At 41.2% G+C, this 22,227-nt stretch overlaps 1 protein-coding gene across 4 annotated transcripts in view; it reads left to right on the forward strand.

Annotated features, from left to right (window-relative positions):
- SLC45A4 (solute carrier family 45 member 4) overlaps positions 1-22,227 on the forward strand; it is an 87,374-nt gene that overhangs the window by 53,149 nt on the left and 11,998 nt on the right. For all 4 annotated transcript variants that reach the window (XM_064643666.1, XM_064643579.1, XM_064643551.1 and 1 more), the window contains one exon: positions 21,948-22,136. In XM_064643666.1, coding sequence (XP_064499736.1) covers positions 21,948-22,136 — 189 coding nt within the window. The remainder of the gene's footprint in view (positions 1-21,947; positions 22,137-22,227) is intronic.

Below are 22,227 nucleotides of genomic sequence, written 5' to 3' on the forward strand. Positions count from 1 at the left end.
TGACTTCAATCATTGTTTTTATTGCTGTGTTTAGGTCAGAAATAAATGCAGCTACAAACCTATAACAGCCTTGTAGTCATAACTGGGCTTTAGTAGCTTAGCAACAAGAACAAGCCAAATATATATTACATGTTGTTTTTAATTCTAACTTGCTCTTTGGTTTCTTAGTGCCTGCATCTTAAGAATTCAAAATGAAGCAGCAAACTTTTTGGGAAGAATTCAGAGGATGTAAGAATATGCCAAATATGGGAAGTGGCAGCCTCAGTCCAGATGAAATTATGTTAGTTCACACTTTCAGAAGTTATAATCTCTCAAAATCTTCATTAACCTTTCTGAGACTTGTTCAATGAGCAGTTTGTCCCAGCCAGCGTTAAAACTTTACCAGAAGATAAACCTTCAGCACTCGAGGTTTACTTGTTCAGCAGCCCAAGGGTTTTGAGGAACTGATTCCGTGTTACCCTTGGATATACTCTGTGCATTAACTCTGCTGTTTGCTTCCCCTCCACATAAGCTACTACAAATTCCATAGGAGCAGGATGAGGCCTTTGTCTTCTGAAACATCTGGTACTTAGTGCTGCTTATCTGTGAGAGGGAATTAAAATCCCTGCTATTGTTTATAAATGACAGTGTATTTTCTTCCATCATTGAACTTGGCTTCTAAGGATTAAATCTCTAAAACTACTTTCAGTTCATAAGTTCATGGAAGATTTGGATACATGATAAAATTATTTTGGAAGGGATTTTGCTTGAATAAAAGCAAAAGGAAGGGAAACTGATGACTGGTGTGGTGTAAACTTGGAGAAACTGTTATTTTTTTGAAGAAACTGGTTCAATGAAATCGCAGTACATGATTTCTGTTAATAACACTTTAAACCATTAATAAATAAATAATTTGGTAATTTCATATTATTTCCATTGTAATTCAAACAAAATTGGGGTTGTAATGCAAGCAGTAAATCCCTTTTAGTTCTTCTGAAAGGTGGGATTCATGTGCCTGTTTCATTAGGACTGTGGAAGAAAAAAATCTGTATGTTGTGACTTGGGGTGGCTGCTGCTTTCAGCATGAAAACCTCACTGTCTGACTAATGAGTAGTGGTGGCTGTAAACATGAAGTTTCACGTTTTATATTTAATATGATAAAAGCTTTGTCAAACCTTTACTGTTGCTTCAAAGGCTCTTTCAATGCTATTGAGTGTTTTATGAATAGTTAATAGGCACAGAAGCGACTGTCAGCACCAGAGCTGTTCCTCATTCCCCTGCATAAATTAAATATATTACACCAGTGCTTTTAAAAAGAAACCATGTACATTTACATTGTTTCATGAGGGAACATAAGGTAAATCAGTTTACATGTGCTGCTTACCTTTATAGTGTCGCTTAAATTTAGGGTTGTTTCCCTGGTGTGGTACAGGAATAGCCGTGGGTTTTCTGCATTTCAAATCTGGGTGCCTGCATGTGATGGCATTACTTTGTTTTGCTGTGAGAGTTAATGGGTTCTTGTAGTGAACATAGGCCAGTCTAGCATTAAATATTGAAGTTGGTCATTTTAAGCTTAACCCTGAGCATGGTGGTGTTTTTAGGCAATAACACTAAGGAGTAGCATTGCTGCAAACTGTGTATTTCAGTGCTAATTAATAGATTTTACTAAGGAGAAAGGCTGAGCTAAGCAGAGCAAAATAACATAGATTATTTTTGTTTGGAAAAGAAATTATTTCTTTCATTGGGTCCTTTCAAATCAACAAGATACTATAGTTGCTCCTATCTCATATATGTAGGAAAGCTGCTCAGGGATTTGGGCTGTTATTTTACAGCTAAAGCATTTAGATATAATGTCTCAGAAAAAAAATAATTATCTAATATTCAAAATTCACCCAGCCTGAAGCTTAGCAGACCGTGCTTAAAGGGTCTTGAAAATCTAGTTCATGTGAAATTGCCAGTATGGAAAAAGTGTATTAAGCAATAATTCAAAGTGCTGATTCTGAGAAATCTCTATGGTAGCTGAGAACTCATTATGCTGAAGAGGTTGAATATTACAGAGTGAACTCTTTTAGTGTGAAGTGGTGACTATCCCCATTGAAATTTAGTGTTGATACCTGCCTGAGAAGAATGGGTGTAGGTAGAGGGGAGATTATGGAGATGTATTTAGAAACCAAGCATGAAATATTACGGATAAATCAGCTCCTAGGTCTGTTTCTTCAAAGGAATTAAGGTATCAACTGCTGACTCAATTCAGTGTGGAAGGGGGATAGTCTTCCTAAGGCTAAGCCTGAGATCAAAGGAAATCTGAAATCCTTAAAGATCTGGTGGGGCAGGCGGGAACAAAGGGATTGGATGGGCTGTTAGAGGCTGCCTATAATTCAAGTGTAAAAGGGCTGAGTGGCTGGAAAACGTCTCGAAGATGGAGGAAGCTCTTCAACACAAAGCAGCACTGACCCTATTTCAGCTCAGCTCAAGTAGTCGAGTTTATTCCTCATCCCTGCCAGAGGTTACATTAAGGTTATATGTATTTATAACTGTCTTTCTGCAAAGCTGCATCTTCCATTGCAGCTGTGGTTTACCTTACCTTGTCTTACCAGGAAGAAACTGAGTTGCTGTAAACTGCTGTTTGACTCCCAAAGTTAAATTCCTGTTCAGTCCAGCTGCATCTGGGCTGCATTTGATGCCAAGAATGAACTGCAGGATCTGAAATCCTCCTGGGAAGAATAAGTGGCTTGAGAGCTGACCTGTCCCAAGAGGGGACTGTAACATGGCTCACCTAAGGGCAAGAATTGAATATACAGTGGATCCAGAAAACCTGGAATAATCAACAATTAAATACATTTTTCAGCCTTGTTAGCTTTGCAGTTAGTCTATAAGATCATGTCCAGTTTGTATTCAGATCTCATGTGGTGAAATGCATAAGACTGCAAATATTGTGCCTGAGGCACATGTAAATTGCTCTGTAAAACCTTCCCACCCATCATTTTTTACTTATTCACTAATTTTATGCCCACCAAGGGGTTGTGTAAGACTAATTTTACTGTCCTTTTTGGTTTTTTACCAAAAAGCATGTCAGGCTTTCATATCATGTATCACTCTTACATAAAATATGTTTTGACCTCAAAGTAATAGCATCACAGATTTTGAACACAGATAGCCCTAAGTGGAAGGTTTGGTTAAAGATCTGTTTAAAGCACCTGTAAAAGAAAGGTGCTGTGGAACTATTCAGATTTTTAATCCTGAGGGCAGTTGGGAGCATGTGCTTTATTTTCATAGCAAGGCAAACACCACGTGTTCTGGCAGTTGTGCAATAGCCGTTACTGACAGCTTTTTTTAATATATAATGTTCTGTTTTTCTTTAAGTAACACTGAATTTGGCCTTCGGAGGCACCACTGATAACACACAGCAGGTTTTGAGCTGGGCTAACGTGAGGATTCGGGCTGGCTGTAGGGTCATACAGACTGTGGGACTTTGGATGAAAAGCCTTTCTAGGAGAGGGAAGTTGAGTGCAAACGACTTCAGAGGCTTCTCCCATAGCATGAAATATTCCTTAGCAGTAGGTGACTTTTTTGTTCCCTTTTTTTCTTTTTTTTGGCTGAATAAGGTCTGCTGGAGAAGCTACTTCTAAAATAAGGTTCATGCTTACTACAGTGCTGTTTTTTCCCCTTCCAAATCTTTAACAAAAGTCCTTGATCTTTTAAGTGTGTACAATGGGAACGTTAATGCTTTTTTTTTCCCCCTGGCATAGAGTGCTCACAGTGAAAAGTGTGTGAACACTTTTTTGAATCCTCAGAAGTTTTCCTTTAAAGGAGCACATGACCAATATATGACACAGGAAACACTTAACAGGTCTGAGACCTGTGGACTGATAGAAGCAGGACACCCTCCAAGGCAAAGCAAACTGTATAAAAACAGAGACTGTTAGCAAAGGATGGGGGTTTAAAAGCAGATTTTTTATTTCATTGTCTGTTCCTCAGTCTGTGATTTGTCAGAAGAGCTTGAGGCCTCCAAAAATAATCACTCTCTGAAAAGGAAGTGCACATTTCTATCCTTATGTATCTTCCTCTTCCTACCAATAAGTCTTCCCTGTCCAGCATGCTGCTTCTTTTTTGTCTGGAGTAGCCAGGGTTTAGGAGAGACCAAACTGTTTGGAATGACTTAGGTGTGCATACTTTGAGATCTGTGTTCTCTTCTTTTCCCAAATCCCTCCTCTCCTGCCCCAAGGAGATCCAGTAAAGCAGCAGAAATAAGGACTATTTAATAACACTGCTACAAGCTAATACTGGTGAACTGGTTATGGACTATATTAAAATATTTTTTTTATTTTAATTAGCATATCAGCCAATAGCTTTTTTTTTTACTCTGTTGTAAACATGCTTTTGACTTCTCTTTTACTCTTGAGTCACTGAACTGACTTGAAATTCTTTCCTCCCACACACAGTGGACCCACCTTGTTTCAGTCAAGGCAAGCCAGTAGGTTTTCTGCTGCTTTCAAGGGCAGTTCTAGAGTGGAAATGGGCACAGATGGGAGTCAAGGAACTGCAGGATCCTTGGATTTTTACTAAGATTTCCTTTGAGTAGTAGGGAAAGGATGGGAGATGTAGGGACAGACTTTGACCTCCTGGAAATGTGCTAAAATTGAATGGTTTTAAACACAAGTTATGCAACTTTTTCCTGAGCCTACACCCGTCCTCTTAGTCTGCTTTCCATCCACATCTCTTTATATTCCTGTCTCAAGACCCTGACCTAGAGCAGGATGTCAGTGAAGCTGTGAATGCACCTGCACGAGTTTTTCTGCTCAGAGTTTGAGTTTGACCCTCGATTCTGCCCGAGAGGTAACTTTGCCGTAGAAATAACACAAGAAATTATAGTGCTTCCATGCTCCTTATTACAAAGTAATTGCCACCAGGGCAGTTTTCCAGCAGGCAATTGCCTGTTCTTTACTATAAAAAGAAACCTTTCAGCTCTTGGATGGGGTTCTGATGGTGGAGACTTGGCAGATGCAGAGCTGAGCTTTGGGTGCCCAACATTGGAACTTGCAGCTCCAAGACTCAAATAAATGGGTGTCTGTTGAACATGGATTGTGAAACAGGTTATGAAAAGGGAATGGCTGAGAACTCCTCAGTGAACAGGAGTCTTACTTTCCAAGGAAACAAAATTAAAGCCACTTTGAAAATGAAATGAAAAGAATGTCAACAGGCTGCTGCCAACTCCTGTAATGCTTTAATAAAGGATTGTCAGAGCTGCAGACCTGTGAGCTATGTTCTCCTCAGTCTCCTGTGTGCTTATTGCAACAGTCATTCTGTTGTGATGCCCCGTTGGGATCCCCTTTAATAATCCTCTTTTCACCAAACAACAGTTGAGGAATTTTCAGATATGCTTCCTGCAGGCTGTTTTGCAAGAAATTATTGAAAACGTTTTGTGCTACTGATTCAGTTTGATGATAAAATTAATACAAGTCCATTTTAACTAAAGAGGGGAAACTCATGTCATAGAGTGTATTTACAGTGGCTTGGATAAATCCCCTATAGCTCAGGTCACTCCATAAACGTATTCACCTCTCTGAAGTCTTGAGTGACTGGGTACAAAGCTGCACAGGTGCAGATTTTTCCACAAATAGATAAACCAACACTGTATTAACACTTGGTGATCTTTAGTTGGAGTCTCAAGGTGGATTTTTTTGCAGTGTAGTAGGTGCAGAGTTTATACAGAAATAAATTGAATTTAAGAGGGTTTCATCAGACAAGGGAGTATAACCAGGCCATAATCAGAATGGCCTGGAACCCTAAACTCTGCAAAGAGTAGATGACAAAGGGGAGGGAAAGTCTTTTATTTGGTGGCAGTGCTGGGCAGGGAGTGGCTGGGGAGAGCACTGGAATACTTAGTGAATGCTGTTCAACCTGGTAGGTGATTCCAACTGTGCTTTGAAACTGAGGAGAGATTTGAGTCTTTTGCTTATTGTCACGCCTCATTTGGGGGAACAGCACTAATCCCCATTCCCACTGCTGGGGAGGATGTCCAGCAAAGAGGGTTTCCTCCTTCCAGCAGCTGTCCTTGGAAACTTCCACTTTGTGTAAAACAGCATCAAAGTTCGTGAAAGCACGTTTTCTAAATAGCTGCTGTCCCTGTTTGTGGTGAATCCCAATGTGAAGTAGGTGCTTTATGAAGTTGTTCCAGCCTTGAAATGCCCCTTGGTCCATGTGCTGCTCTGAAAAATAAAGATTTGGATGCTTGAACCCCTCTTGAACCTGGATAAACAGAAGGATTTGAGTCTGAGTTTCTGTTATTTATAGGGAATGGTGACTCCTGGATGACAGTTCTCTGCAGCAAAGTTAGGGGCCATCTCACCAGGCTTTTAGGGTGAGGACAGAGCTTCCACACTCAGTTCCAGAAGCCTTCACACACTTCCAGAGCAGACTACTTTTGCCTATGGAGGTGCTGATATGGAGAATGGTGAAGAGAAGGGCTCTGTCACTGCAGTGGCCTGGTTCTGTCCTTGGTGTCAGCTCTGTCTTTGGCAAGTGTCCCACCATGAGGCACTGCAATTGCCTTTAATATGCTGATACATTTTGTATAAATTCTGCTCACATCATCTTAACCTTGAATTTCTCTCCTCCCCTGGATCCCACTGTCTGTTCTTTCTGGCTCAAGTGATAAACTGGGCTGGATCATTTTCTATGTGTTCTCATGTATAGACGGTATAAAAACATGAATTTCCTCCTTTTATCAGTTGTGCTGCTCTGTAAACAATGGTCTTTCAATAATTCAGTCTATCAGAATTGAGGTCCCCCCCCAGATAATCTGCAAATTCCAAAAATATCCTGCTGACTTTAAATGAGCTCTTGATCTGGAAGTGTTTTAATACCTCTTACAAATGTTATATCTGGACACTTCTGGAAAGTGTTTCTTTGGAGAATGGAGATCAAGTTCATGCCCTTCAGAGTTCATGTAGGTGGCAGGAAAATAAATATTAAATTACATATTCCAGAGCTAGTATTAAACTTTGACACTCTAGGAGAAATCTTAACAAATCTAAGCCCAGCAAAGCGCCTTGGGTATTCAGATAAATGATTGTTTACCGGGGTTAATTACTTGTAGTGGAGACAGTTGCAGCATTCACTGTTTTCTTTGCCTGATTTGGAAAGTCAGGCATAGTGTCCTACCAAGCCAGACATTTTCTGGCAAAGAAGAGTCATTACAGGCATATCTGCTGTCCTACATGGCCTGCATCAGGTGACTTCAGAATGATTGTTTATCGTACTCAGATGCAAATTAAACAATTGATGCGGCGATGGGTGGTCGCTGCAGCCTTGGAAATGTCTGAACTGCTGTTTTATTCCACAGAAATGAAGAGCAGATGCCTCATGCTCTGCTCCTTTTTTCTCCCCTTGAGTCATTATTCTGTAAAACTTTACGAAAATAGGTTTCTGGTTGCTAGATTTTGGTGTCAGCTTATCACCTCTGTAGAGGTTCTGCACTACATCTGCCTTTTTAGAAAATCTGCTTATACAAAGAGGTTTTTCAGTAAGGGGCATAGGCCTGATATTAGTGCCTTTGCAACACAGAATCCCAGATTGATTTGGGTTGGAAGGGACCTTCAAGACCATCTCATTCCAACCCCCCCTGCCATGGGCAGGGACACCTTCCACTAGATCAGGTTGCTCCAAGCTCCATCCAGGCTGGCCTCAAACACTTCCAGGGATGGGGCATCCACAGCTTTTCTGGGCAACCTGTGCTGGGGCCTCACCACCCTCATAAGTAAAGAATTTCTTCCTAATATCAAACCTAAAACTACCCTCTTACACAAACTAAGCGATGCTTTCTTAATACTGACTTTAAATAAGAGCAGAATGAAACTTTGACATCGGTCTGAAATGAAAATTGAACTTGAATTTTTTTCCTCTTCTTTCCTTTACAACAAACAGAAGTGTGCCAGAAACACAGTGTTCAAACCCAGACAGAGGGTAACATCTCAGAGGTCATCGCTAGGACCTGTGGAGAGCAGCAGTGTTGACACCCCTTCCCCAGGGACTTTGGGTCCACCCAGTACAGACACCCTGTAACTGTGGAGAAGCTCACGGAGTGCATGGGGGAGCTTCTAGGATATTTGGGGACAGTATGAGAAAATCAGATTATGTATCAGTTGAAAAGCTGAGGGTGGCTTTTTCTCTGTAATTTAATTAAGGAATAGTTTAACAAGTGCTCCCCCTTCTCTGAGTTAGTCAAAGTCATGGGTCATAAATCTTGTGCCAAGGACTCCATTGGTTTGGATCACAGCGTGTGCCAGAGGTTATGGAGATAAATGAAGAGGAAGGTTATTTTTCTGCACTGTGTTTTCTTACCCTGTTGACATGGAAAATGTCTTTAAATGTTTTTAAGCTGTAACCTTCAGGAGAGGAGTTTGGTACAACTTTCCCTTCATCAGATATGAAAGGATTGCCAAATTCAGTCTTGAATATTATTGCGGTTTCAATCTTAAAAAGTATTCGAGTTCTTTGTCGCATGACTGGATAATGCTGTGTTGCTGACTACACCTGTAACCTATAGAACTTATATATATATATATGTATATATATTATGTGACATATATTTAACATATATAATAATATATACATATGTAATAATATATACATGCATATATAATATATAACTCATTCCATTCTTTTGTAAGTTCAAATGACAAGAAAAAGGTTACGAGCAGAGTGATGTAAATGAAAACTGCTTTTCACAATAGGATAAAAACACTTGTATGGTTGTTGGAAAAGAGTTCTGTTCTGCTTTGTCCCCAGTGGGGCCTAACTCTCATAATTTGCACATTTGGAAAGGAAATGTTTGCTGTCTTATTGGCTAGTGTGCTCTGCTTGTTTGACTTCAGATTTTATTACTATCAATTCCAGTTATCTGGTGCAAAGTGACTCCATGGATCTCATTACCCTTCACATAGAAATGCCAGTTGTATAATTTTTTGAAACAGCTCAGTGAGAGTGGAGGAGCCACTTCTCTGTGACACAGTGAATGAGTTATTTGGAGTGATGCCTGAGACTCTGCTCTAGTTACCAAAATTTCCCATGTATGTAACTTTGTAGTATGACCCTGCAAGCTCAAAATACTAAGATCAAGGGTTTTATTTAACTAGAATTTAGAAGACTTCAATGTGAAAGCAGCTCTGCTTTTAAATCTCTCCTGTACACATGTTCCATGTAAGTTAATGTTCAAGCCAGGTGTAGGAAAGTTTGAAAGTTAAAGACAGGCTCCATAAACACCAACACTGTCTAATCAGCCCCAAAATTTCATCTGAGAGGATGATTTTCTATAATGCTTCACCCACAACGCGGGTGGTTGATGGCACGAATAACTATAGGGGAAATACACATTTTTTGTGGGGAGACACCCTCAGTTGATTAAAACTCTTTGTCTCATAGTCCTCTCCCGCATTTTTACATCCAGAGATTAAAACCACTGGTGAACTGCAGTGTTTTTGCTGGAGCAATGGTCTACATGGAAAGCTCTGCTTGCAAACTCCAACCTGCAGTTCATTTGTTGAAGCAAACAGGGAAAGCACTAATAGGATTTATGTTCTGCTTGATATAGCCACATGAGGAATTAACCTCAATAAAGGCAACTGTGTAGAGGAATGCAGTTTCTCTTTAGGAGCTTAGTATGGGTTATTTGCAGAATTCCTCTGTTGCTGGGTTTTTTAAGCATACAGTGAATAATGTGTTAGAGGAATCAGCGTGTTTCTTTATGTATTCATTCATATAATTCAGCAGTACTTTTAAAACAGCAAATAATTTAAAAGGAAATGTGCTACCATTCTCTGCTGAACCTTTAGCTGGTAGAGCTTCCCAGTAGCACAGTTCTGACTAAAGTGATCCCAGGCAGAGTGTTTATTCCCAGCATAAACAAACCTATAGTCCAAAAGCCTTTAGAAAGGCCAGAAGGTTGATTTTTCAGCATGGTAACAATTAACAATACACTTTTTGTAAACCTGTTATGGGAATGGTGCCTTTTTGGGAGGCTTTGAGTATTGAAAAGGGGAGTAAAGCACTTTGAGACCTCATGATGACAATGGCCTAAGGAGCGTAGGTAGGATCAATTCAGCTTTTTTCCCCCTCTGGCAGTTTGGGCATTTCTAGTTGGATAAAAAAATTACTTATAGAATATGAAGTGTCTATTGTGTATCTATAATGTTTATTAGCTATTTTTTGTGTTGAGTTCAGGCAGGGTAATTATAGAAGGAGTTGCTTATACCATCCACTGACCCTTAAAAGGACTATGAAAATGTGATCCCGGATGAAAGGTAAAGATCAACTGTCTGGTCAGTAATCCTTGGGAAGATGAAGGTTCTCAGATGGTGTATGCAGGGGTACACAGGCCAAGAACCACCTCCTTGGGTCACTGTGTTCACATAGCTTCCAAGAGTGTAGTCAAGCCTAAAAATTGGGGAAGGAGAGGATGACTTTTATCAATGTGCAGAGACAAGCTCCTTGGGTTTTACTCTCAAGGCTGGAAATGAACTGTTTTCCTTGCTGTTTGCAATTCAAGGGCGCAAATATCGTACTGACCCGACTCCATCTGGCTGCCTGCTCAACAAAAAAATACTTTTTTGGCTACCCTCAAGTCTGCTTGCCTTCCTTTTCCAAGTTCTGTTCCTGGATACACTGCCCAGATGCCATGCTGGGCTGTGTACATGCCAGTCATTTGTTTGGCAGCGTGAACCAGATCCTTTATGATTCCCGAGGGCTCGGGGGTCAGTGGGGTGGAATGGACACGTCAGGGGTAAACTTGTGCTGCAGTGAATGGGAATTAATATCCAGGTGATGCCTTCCAGCCCAGTGTTTGCTACAACAGTGGTTTAAAAGCCTTGACTGTGAGCGAGTCTCAGAAAATTTGGGATGTCTGAGCCGTGCTCTTCACCTTGCCCTTGCTCAGTTTTGTCAGTCAGGCTTTCACCTCCTCTCAGGTCTGGATAGAGCAGTGTGGAAGGGCAGTCAAAGCTTCCCTTGGACACAAACTGCTTGCCCTGTGGAGCAGAACAGGACCAGAGCTCCAGGGGCTCAGGCTGCACCTGCTGCTGCCTCGCAGTGCTGTGTGCAGCCCCCTATTGAATAGGTCTCTGTTAAGCAAGTATGATTTTAATTGAAAACTTGTTCTTAAGGTGAAACTTTGTTCGTTAACCAGATTTTTTTAGGTAGTGGGAGGGTTGGTTCAATCTGGGTTGAGTACCCAGAGTTAATAGGTCAGGTTTGGATCAACTTGGAGAAAAACAATAGGTATTAACACGAATTTTTGGTTAGGATTTGACTCAGTTGTGTAAGTAGATGGTCATATCCCAGGGTATTAACGTGTTAATCACTGCAACAAAAGCTCCAATGTCAATTCACAGCACAGGTTGCTCGAAGTCATGCTGACAGATTTTCTGTTGTATATGTAAGAGCCTCTTGAGTCTGGGAATTCTAAAGGCATTTTGAACCCAAAGTGCCTTTGTTTATAAATGTGCCGATACTCTGGAAGTGGTGACGAAAAGCCCTATTGAGCTTTGGATAAACTGGGATGCTGCATATCTTCAGGCAACACATGTCACAGTAATTGATGTGTAATCTTGCAGTGAGACGAGCAGGGAAGTGCTGCAGAGTTACGTAATGAACTGGGGCATCACGCACAGCTGATGCATTTTAATTACATCCCGTAAGGGCGAGGGAAGGATCAGTGTGGGGAAAGGGCTTATTGATTGCTGCCTTCAAACACGGGGCTGCATACATTAAGACCCTTGGGAGTGATGGGAAATGGATGCTGGTGATGTTTGTGTGCGTGACCTTTCAGTTCTTCTGTATCTGCAGCTTGCTCAACTGGCCAGTGACAGGAGAGACAGGCTGGGAATAAATACATTGACGTTGTGAAGTCAGCCTCGGGTGGTTACATTATAGAGAACACAGCCTGTGTTTTTCTGGAACAGGGAAGAAAGTTTTCAGCTTTTTATTTGATGTAAACACCTCTGTTATACCCTTAAAACTGCTCTGCAGTAGTGGTTAAAACGAAATTTTTTTATTCCTGCTGGTTCAGCACATTAGAAGTTGCATCAAATTTAATCTATATTCCATTTCAGCTCATTAAAGCACTGTGATGCAAATTTCTTATTAGTGTTGAAGTGATATATTTCTAAATATTGGTTAATAAGTGAGAGAGGAAGAAAAGTTAAAAACAAGTTTCCCAAGAGCCAAAAAGGATGGCACAGATAATCTAGAAAACTCAAGTGAATCTGCTTCAGCAGTCGATAGGAGCTCTTGGCAATGTTTTTTCCTTACTCTCTCTGGAGCTTATTTACCTGCTGCAGCATTGGGAAAGCTTGTTTGGCACTCTCAGTGTTTGTGCTTAAAACGTTCAGCTTCTGGCTTAAGTAAACCTGGCACTTCTCACTGGTCTGAATGTACCCTGGCAAAAATAAATACCATGGGTTTGATAAGGATATAATTCCGTGGAACCTATAGGAATTGCTAATTAGCTGTAATAAAAAAATCAACAACAGCAGTTGATTCTTTGTTTTTTCCTTGAGCAAGGCATGTCATAGGCATTGCCTTTGATTCCTTCTCTTTAGCAGCAGCAGGAGTAGCAAATAAATCAAGTAACAGACATATATGCCAATACTGGATAAGGAAGTAGAAAGCTGGATTGTTGTAAGGGCAGTAAACTAGAAATAGCTTACTTCTACCTGAATTACTGCAGGTTACTCCCGTGGAAGTAGGTTAGTAGGAGGGTTAGAAACTTTAAAATAAATAATTGAAGCTTTAAAAGCTGTACTTGGCAGCATTTGTGATCATGCTAAGAGGAAAACCACATTTACCTGCCTGTAGATCAGCCCTGGTGTTCTCTCTCTGATGCCTCAAACCTCAGCTGTTCTCAGGCTTTTGCTTCCCCTTTCCCCCCTTCCACACATACCTTTGGCTCCCTTCTCCTAACATACGCTTCTCTTTCCTGACGCAGCACCATAAAACTGGGTTATAACCAGAGATTGTCAGGGAAGCCACATAAACCTTTCTACAACTTTGGCAGAAGGGCAGAGGAGGAGCAGAGCTTAATGAAACACTGACGGCTCCCACGGTTGCCAAATATGAGAAGGGGAGGACAGTTGTAGGAGGCTGAGAAGCATTAATTGAGCAGAGACAGAAAATGGGAGAGCTGGATGATGAAATCCTTTAAGAGGCCTGTCACTTATTTCCTTAATTCCATTTTCCAGAAGTGTTATTTAACCCACCGTGGTTGCTGCTGGCGTGCTGTTGCATGGGGGATTTCAAAAGGCAGAAGAGCTTTGCCAGAAGGAGATATTACTCTTCTGCAGCTTAAAAGCACCTCCAGAACTCTGTATGTGAAACACCACACTAATATTTCTGTACTGAAGCTGTTGAAGAGCAAGAGCTTTGTTTTATTATCAGTTTGGTTGGTCTTTCAAAATGGGTTGCTCTAGTCTAAGTGCAGACATGGCATGTTAATAGTTTCCAAATTTTTGGAATTTGTTTCTGCTGTAACAGTGTGACTTGTTTGCATCCAACTCCTGAGGAAGTTTAAAATTTGAAATACAAGTTTTAAGGAAATGTCGGGCAGTTTTCCTGCATCTCAAACCTAATGTCATTATTTTAATTTTCCTAATTATTTGTTCCTGTATCTCTAATGTAGATTCAGATTTTGTCTATAATCTTGTCCTTATGACAAGGAGTAGCAAAAGCAGACATGTGAGTGCATTTTAAAGGCCTGAATGTGCTGTAAGAGGTTTGGATGCCACAGCAATGCAGGGAGCAGGTTCCTGTCCTGGAAGAGGATGACAGACATGCCCTGGTCCTCTCCCTTGCAAAGTGTCTCTTTGGTCCTGTGGTTTTTTCCCCAAGCATTCCAGGTGGGCTCCAGCTGACCTGTGATGGTTGTTTTGGGAAGAATTTTCTGCATTTTGCCTTTGGATTTCAGTCCTTTTGAAGTACTATGCTGTTTGTGTCCTTGTAATATTCCTATTAATGATCTGTTCTCTTGATTATCACTCCCTCAGTGCTCATAACCCCATCCAAATGGAGGCATTTATCCCTTCACTCTCATGTCCCAGAACAAATTCCTCTTTTTGCACAGAGCTAAGCAGGAGGAGGAGGAGGGAGAGGAGAGACTTCTTGCAAGTGGGTGATGTTTGTGCTCCAGAAAAGTGTGTTCAGCTTGCCGGGTGCACATCCTCCTGCCTGTGAGATGCATATAATGTGCTGACAGCTCGTGAATGTTGCAGGCTAAGCAGAAGATTTGACAGGCACAAGAGGAATTTCAGGATGTGAATTTTACCAGTGGGAAGATTGAAGCCACAGTTTTGATATTGCTCCTGTTTTATGTGATGTTTATGCAGTAGGTCGCTCCCAAAACACTGAGCAAATAAAGATGCCTGACAGCTTGCTGGGCAATCATTTTAATGTACAAAGCCAGCAGCAATGAAAAACTTCATTTTTGCTCTGAGCTCTTCCTCCTGAGCTTGTGCAAATAAACTGAGCCTTTGATCACAAGTATTGATCAGTATAATTTTTCTCCAATGTTGTTGTGCTGTTTGCTGCTTGTTCCGAGTGGCTTCTGAGCAAATGCTTGGCTTGAGGAAGTGTCTTACACAGGCTGAGCAGGAGTCACTGAATGAAAAGCAAAACTTTCCACATAAAAATCAAGTCCAGTATAAGGCTTCATTTCTTTTGCAAGATATTGTAACATTTGGGGTGCAAATTAGAGTCTGCCTTGTCTCCTGTGCTACCAGACTCTGATTTCAAGTAGCACTTTAAAATTATTTCCTTCCTAAAAGCTTGTATTGACACTACTCAAATCATGATAATGGACACCAGGAGAAATTACTGTGCTTTTTCATATCCCTTCCCTGTTGGTCAGAATTCCTATTTCAATCCAGAAGTTAAAAGGTGGTTTCTCATGGGTGCAACAAACTCTATGTACAATTGCTGACTGTACACCAGTAGTGCTCAGACCACCAGTCAAGCCTATTCCCAGTGCATTGATTCAACATATATTGGCTCAGGAATGGGGTTTTTTTGGCAGCTCCAAGTCCCACACAAGCTCTAAGCCATTAGAAGTCCTAAAATCTGAGGGGAGATAGCAAGAACCAAAGGATTTGTGGTCAAAGTTTCATGGTGATGAAGTTGTCAAAATAGGCATTGCAGCTTGTTTGCAGTTTCTCTGGGGGACCCAGAGAGAGGTTGCCCAGAGAAGTTTTGGATGCCCCATCCCTGGAAGTGTTCAAGGCCCTGGGGCTCTGAGCAACCTGTTCTAGTGGAAAGTGTCCCTGCCGGTGGCTGGGGAGTTGAAATGACCTGGTCTTGAAGGTCCCTTCCAAGCCAAATCATTCTATGACTTTTATTCTATGACCCAAATGTGTGGCAACTCTGCATTTTTATTTTAAATATAAGAGAGTGCATATTTGGGTGCCTTTGTGTAATGATGAAGCCCCCATGCCTCATATAGACTAAACTGCTCGAGTTTGCAGTGGTTTCTACAATTTTGTTGTATAAGATGAAAAGCAGATACCGGGATTCAAACTTCTCCACAGCTCTTTGACAAGCATTGGTTCTGCTTGCTACACTCCTAAAAAACCCAGCCTTAACCAAAGCAGCTTGTATAAGCAATGCATTTTTAAGCAGATCAATGTGAAACATTTTTAGTAGCACACAGTATTTTATACAGGAATGAAATTGTGGAATAGAAAGTATTTGCAGGGCATGAACAACTTCTTGTGTTCGTTCAGAAATTTGTATGGTGTTTACTTAAAGTGTATAAACAAAGTCTCTAGGTGATGATTTCTGACAAATGAAAATAGGACCTTAGCATCCTATTCCCATATCAGATCTTATTGTTAAGCTTATAAAGAACTATTTTTCCCCCAATAGAACTTATCAAAAAGAGGTTTTGAATAGAAACTGCTGCATGTGACTTAATCTTTCTTCCATGTAACTCGTGACCTCACGCAGCCCTTAGACTGATGGTGACACAGTGAGCATTTCCTGTGAACCGTGAGCAGTGCTGGTCCCACTATTGTTGGGCACTTTTTTTGTCTGGGAAAAAACAAACCCTTATTTACTAGAAGCCAGTGTCCTGTTTGTTTGTAGCTGGCTGGGAAATGCCATATTACAAGGGTCTCAGTGGCAGTTGTCGCTGCTCACAGAAGCTGTTGTTGTGTTTTGCTCTTTTTCTCACTGATTTGTATGAGACTTTGGAGTCTGCCTTGTGACCTGCTCCACATTCAGTTCACAAATACTAACCTTGTTTATCCAATATGTTTTTTTCCTCCTCGGTGTTTCCTCAGATTAGCTGTCAGTAAAAGGCTAAATAATAATCCTCAAGGTTTTTTTTTAATTCCTCCCCCGTGAGGCCACTGGGATGGATGCTTTTCCAAGCTGCCCTATAGTGGTTTTGCTGTAAGAGCTGCTACCTGGCAAGGCAAGTGTGGTGGTGGAAAATTACAGACAAAATAAAGGAACAGCATCAAACTGGTAATGGGATGCAGCTGCTTTGGCCTTCCAGTCAGTATGTGAGTCTCAGCAGCCTTTGGTGAAGGCACATGCTGCGTGGAGCCACTCTTGGCCATACAAAATCAGTCCCAGCCGAGCTGCAGCCTGTTCCAGGGGGATGCAGCAGCTCTCAGCAGTTGGGACGTTTCACATTTGGCTGCAGGAGGCTGTGGCAAGGCTGTCACATGGATGACAAGCTCTTGGCTGGGCAGTGCTGCCCTGAAATCCAGTCAAAAGCAGCATCCCTGCATCTGTTGTGCACGTCAGAGCCTGGATGCTGAAGAGCTGCCGGCCCAGCACATCCCTGTAGCCAAGTTATTTAAAATACACACTCCATCTGAGTCCTTGCCACTGGATGGGGGCGTCAGAAGGAACTTCTTGGTGTCAAAACATTCCCTCTATCCCCACATTTCTGTTTATTGTTGTCTTGTACTGGCTTGGCTGCCTTCTGAACTGTCTTCCTATTTTAAAATATTGCATAAAATTATGAATTTCTGTAGGTGTAGCAGCATATATATACAGAGAAAGGACAAGTAATTACCTTCCACAACTTTCTAACGCCCTTACAGACAGAATTTCTATCAAGTTTCATTATTGGAGCTCATTCTTGTGAGGCAGAAAACCTCTGGAAGACTTGGGGTTTTTTCTGTTATTTATACACACACACACACACACACATACACACACATATATATGTACACACACACAATCTCTTTAAGTATTTCAATTTTCAGTCTTATTTCTTTTGCTTCTCCTGCCAAACCACGCATGCCAACCTAAATATGCATATCATGTACGCAGACATTCGAGGTACTAAAACCAGAACAGCCTCTTTTAAGGGAAAAAAAATATTTTGGGGTTGGAGTTCTCCTTGTCTGTCTGGAACTTTCTCATTTATATGAGAATGTCTAGCACTAAAGCTGCTGTTGAAAGGATTAAGGTCCTGGAGGCTCTGCCAGCACGAAGTGTGAATTTTAGGAAGAACATCTGCGGGGTACGTTTTGAAGTCTCACTTTGTGGGGCAGTGGGGGTCACGCTCAGTGCCTTGGAATGTTCTTTCCTGCAAATCTCATGGTAGAACAAGGCTGTGAGCTTTAAAAAAGTCTGACTTCCCACAGCAACAGTGCACAGACATCAGGTGACACCTAAATCTGTGCAGAGAGAAAAGGCTCTCCTGGGCACCAGAACTCTCAGAGTTTTGGTGGACTGGGCAGACTGAGCATATCAATAACACATCTCAACTTCTAGATATAGGAAGCAAACATTAAAGGAAACCCTGGATAATTCACTTCACTGCCAAGTGCTAAAATGATTGCTCTGCCTGTACATTGCTCAGGTGAGGAGTCTCAGACAGGTTCGGGAGGGAATTCTTCTGCCAGCAAATTAATTTTTCTTATACTGCTGTAGTTTAGCTTTCATGAGCACCCCTTCCCATCAGGAATCTTCTCTAACCCCACTCTGTAGTTTTCCACTCAAGTAACCAACTAAATTCTGATGTGAGGACCTCACAGTTTACATACTTACAGTAAAGCCGTACACTTAATAAATTATAACTGTTTTGAATTCTGCAGCACTGTATGTAAAACACACGTGATGATTTTATGAACTGCTGGCTTACACTTGGAATGCAGTTTGTCAGAGCCCTGCCACTTAGGCTGTGGAAGCAGTCCCATGGCATGGCTTCTCCAGCAGGAGAGAAAGCAGGTTGTGCTCATATTGACGATTCCCATTACACAATCTGTGGGAATGGCTCGTGTTTCACTTGAAAGTTATCCCTTTCCTGTTTACTTGGGGGAGCACTCAAAAACTTTTTAGAAATTCTTCCATTTTTCTTGGCATGGAGCTATTAATTCCCGTATAGATTTTTATTGTGGCCTCTTTTTTCTAGATATAGAAACTGCTGCTAACGAGTAGTTCAGTAAAAAAATATCAAAGTGGTTTGTCTAAAGAAGGGACTCCAAACATAATGTTTGTGGGGTTTTAAGTCTCCTTTTTGCCCTTCCATGAAAGCTACATCCATAGTTCTATTCTGAGATCACTGAGATTCACACCTCTTGCAAAGTAAGCCATTTTCACTGTAAATATTTAGATTTAGGCTTTTATTTATAATACTTAGATGTTAGGAAGATCACCCCTTTCAGTCAGTGAAAATAAAGCCTTCCCAAGAAAGCATTTCAGTCCCTCTCCTCCGACTCATACATGGAAAGGTAAAAATCCTTGATTTTAGGCATGTAACAGAGGTTGGGTAAAAACCCTTCTTTCCTTTCTTTTACTGGCCTGTAAAGTCAAAGCAGAATGCATACCTTAATCTGATTTTGAGTTATAACATTTTTAGTAAGTACTTGAAGTCAAGTACGGAGTGTTTTTAAATAATTTTAGGACATTTTTATGACAGTTAACTGTGGCTGTAAAGCATAAAAAAATACCTATCTGTCCAGTTTAGAAATGTGCAGGTTTTACAGTTGAAGGACAAATATTTGTAAACAGTTTTTAATTCTCTGCACATGTCATTTTGAATCATCATTTCAAATGGATTATGTGTTTCCAGATCTTTTTTTTCTAAAATTTCTATACACCACAAGGAAGTGTCATTGCAGACTGGAGACAAAGTGGTGGCCTCAAGGACAGAGGGACAGGGAGTTGTGCCAGCCCCTGGTGTCCCTGGATATGCCCTCTCCTATTGCTTCTTCCTCATATACCAGAGTTTCCTTGTTGTTTCTGCTCAGAGTCTCCATTAAAATGAGTGGGTTGTCTCAATGGATGTTGGAATGTTAAAAGAGAATCTCTTAATTATGTTCATTTTTCTTAAATCTGTCTATTTAAGGTTGTTTATTCATGTAAGATAGGATGAGGCTTGTAATGTGGGTGACAGAGCTCTTGCCAGCCCTCACCCCTGTGTTTATTTAAAGCCACTGTGTGATTTACTGCAAAACCTTCCCAACGTCTCCCAAGTGTTTACTGATGGATGAGCTCGATTGAGACGCCCCAGCTCATAATTCACAAGTCACAACATAATTCAGCAAAGAAATGTCTGCTTTCAGCACACAGCACTTGTGCAGTGATACAACATCGAGTTATTCCAGATGTTGGTGATCCATACAGGAAAGATCCCTGGTGTTGGTTCAGCTGCAGCTCCTCACTTTGTTTAAAACAGACTCTGCAGTGACTTTGGCTTCACACAGTAGCAACCTCTGGTGCTTAACCACTGCTCCCAGGATGGCTTTGTGGAGGCAAAGTGGGATGAATATTTACACGTTGCTTTTTTTTTCTGTGTCCTGCAGAAAAATAACTCACCCTAAATGAATCATACCCAGCCCACCATTTAGTTTTACTTTCCTTGAACCAAATGTTTCCTCTTCCCCATCATTAAATATTTTTTAAAATATTTATTATTTAAATATTTATTATTTAAATATGCCTGTGAATTGTGCCAGCTCAGGAATTGATGAGCATCGTCATCCTCATCCTGGAGCAGGTGAGGGGCCATTTCAACACACAGTGCCTGAACTTGCTTTTGGGCTTAGGACGCTGTTAAACTTGGTGAAATTTAAAAGGAATGTTAAAAACATGGGGACATGGAAGTTTTCCCTGCACTTTTACTGGAACTACTGGCTTCCTGACTTGCACCTTTGATGAGGATAGTGCTCATGAAGAGAAGCTGGGTGGTGACAACAAATATTGGGGTCTGGAGGGACAGTGCCAACACTTGTGTCTTCTTGAACAAAAGCTTTAAACCTAATATGGACACACAGACAGAGCCTGTGTCTCAGCTGAAACTTCTGTGTCAGCCAAGACATCACCAAACAGTAGGAAAAGCTGAGCAGGAGTGGTTTGAACCATGATGTGACCATGGTGCCACATGTACAAACCCAACCTGTGCAAAAGGAGTCAGTACTTTAATGGTAAGTGCTGACCAGTACAGGCCTGGAACAAGGAAAGGTGGCTGAATCATGGTACCATCCCCTGTGGCAGGGGGGAATGTTTGGACCAAACGTGGCATGTTTGGTCCGAAAACACGGGTAGGGCAGTTTCAGAAGTGGCAAATCTCTTCCAAAAACTCTGTACTCATGAGGGCAGCTGTGGCCATTCACTTGTCCATTAGCCAAAGTTGAGTCCAATCACACAGACCTTAGCCTCAGACCTGGATTTCAAATTCTGATGGTGAAATTGGTTATTTATGCCAAAAACTAGCTTATTTTCCTATCATTTAATCTGTGTATCACACACAGCATGCAGCACTCTTGGGAAAATCTGATTTATCTCGTGGAAGAAGTCAGCATTGCTAGTCAAGATTTGGTGGTCCTTTAAACAGCAGGAGATTAGACTTCCAAATTTGCAGCAGAGGCTATTCTGGGCAGGGATTGGTATAATCCTGCGTGGTAATGGATGCCCTCAGTGTGCTGAACAGGGAGCACAAGGTACAGGTTGATCTCTCCAGCAAAGGTCAAATGCTGCTCGCTCTCACCATATATGGGTTTGAATAATAAATGGTTTTCCTTCCTGGGATAAAGACACTGACTTTTTCTATCTTGGCATCAGCTGGACTGCAAGAAATGGATTGTTTTGTTTTTAATGCTTTGCTAAGAAACACGTCAGAGTGGTTACCTGCCCTGTGCTGATAAACGGGAGGGAGGCAGAGCCCAGAGGAGCTGGCTGGTGCTGTGGGCCAGCCTGCCATCTGCAGGCCACTGCTGCCATGCTGGGGACGTGGACAGCAGGGCTCCGGGGGCTCTTTAGTTTCCAGAAATTATGTGTAACAAGTTGTTTTTTCCTAATAAATGCTATGTAATAAATCCAAGTTTTTCCCATCCGATCCTATGAGTAGTCACCTCTGTTCTTAAAAAAACACAACCAAGGATAGTAGAGATAAACAAACCTTCTCTAGAAGTTGATGAGTAATTGCTAATTGGTTTTTTTATTGTCTGTTGTTCACTTTTATAAAAAAAATTTTTGTGCTTAGAAATTGGACATTTCATATGACAATCAAATTCTCTCCATCGTTCTCAGTCCATTAAATGTTTAATGACTCTTTATGGGGATGACCTTAGATGAACAGCACCACTATAATGTTCAACTGTTGAATCTTGAAAGTTTTGTTGAGAAGGGGATATGTGTATATGACAAACAGGTAGCTTCCAAGCACCCCAGAATCTTTGTTTTTATACTCCACAAATGGTTAGTGGATACAGTAATTTAAATATTCTGATTGTTACCTTCTTATTGCCCAGGTATTTGAAGGATAAACGATCTGTGCTTTCCTTAGCTGTTTTATTAACCATTGCTAAGAAATCTCAGCTGAGTTTTTAATTTGGGAGAGAAGTCACTGTAGTTAAATTACTACTCAATTTACAGTTTTCAAAGGTATGACTAAATTTCCTGTTTAAAGTGAAACCTTTGGTGTGCACCACATAACCCTTCAGTCGTTTTTGTCTTTGTTTTAGGTCTTCCTGAACAATACTACAGCCTCACTTGGTTCCTCAGCCCCATCCTGGGCTTGATCTTCACTCCGCTCATCGGTTCGGCCAGTGACCGCTGCACCCTGAGCTGGGGCCGCCGGCGGCCTTTCATCCTCGCCCTCTGCATTGGTGTCCTCTTTGGAGTTGCACTTTTCCTCAATGGTTCTGTTATAGGTAAATAACAAGGAACCCCCTTGCCTGTATCTCCTAACACACCTGCTTTAAGGTTTTAGTGTAGGAAGTAAAGATAGTGCTCTGCAGTTGG

This window comes from Pseudopipra pipra, chromosome 1 (assembly GCF_036250125.1).
Source record: "Pseudopipra pipra isolate bDixPip1 chromosome 1, bDixPip1.hap1, whole genome shotgun sequence".
NCBI classification, from domain to species: Eukaryota; Metazoa; Chordata; class Aves; order Passeriformes; family Pipridae; genus Pseudopipra; species Pseudopipra pipra.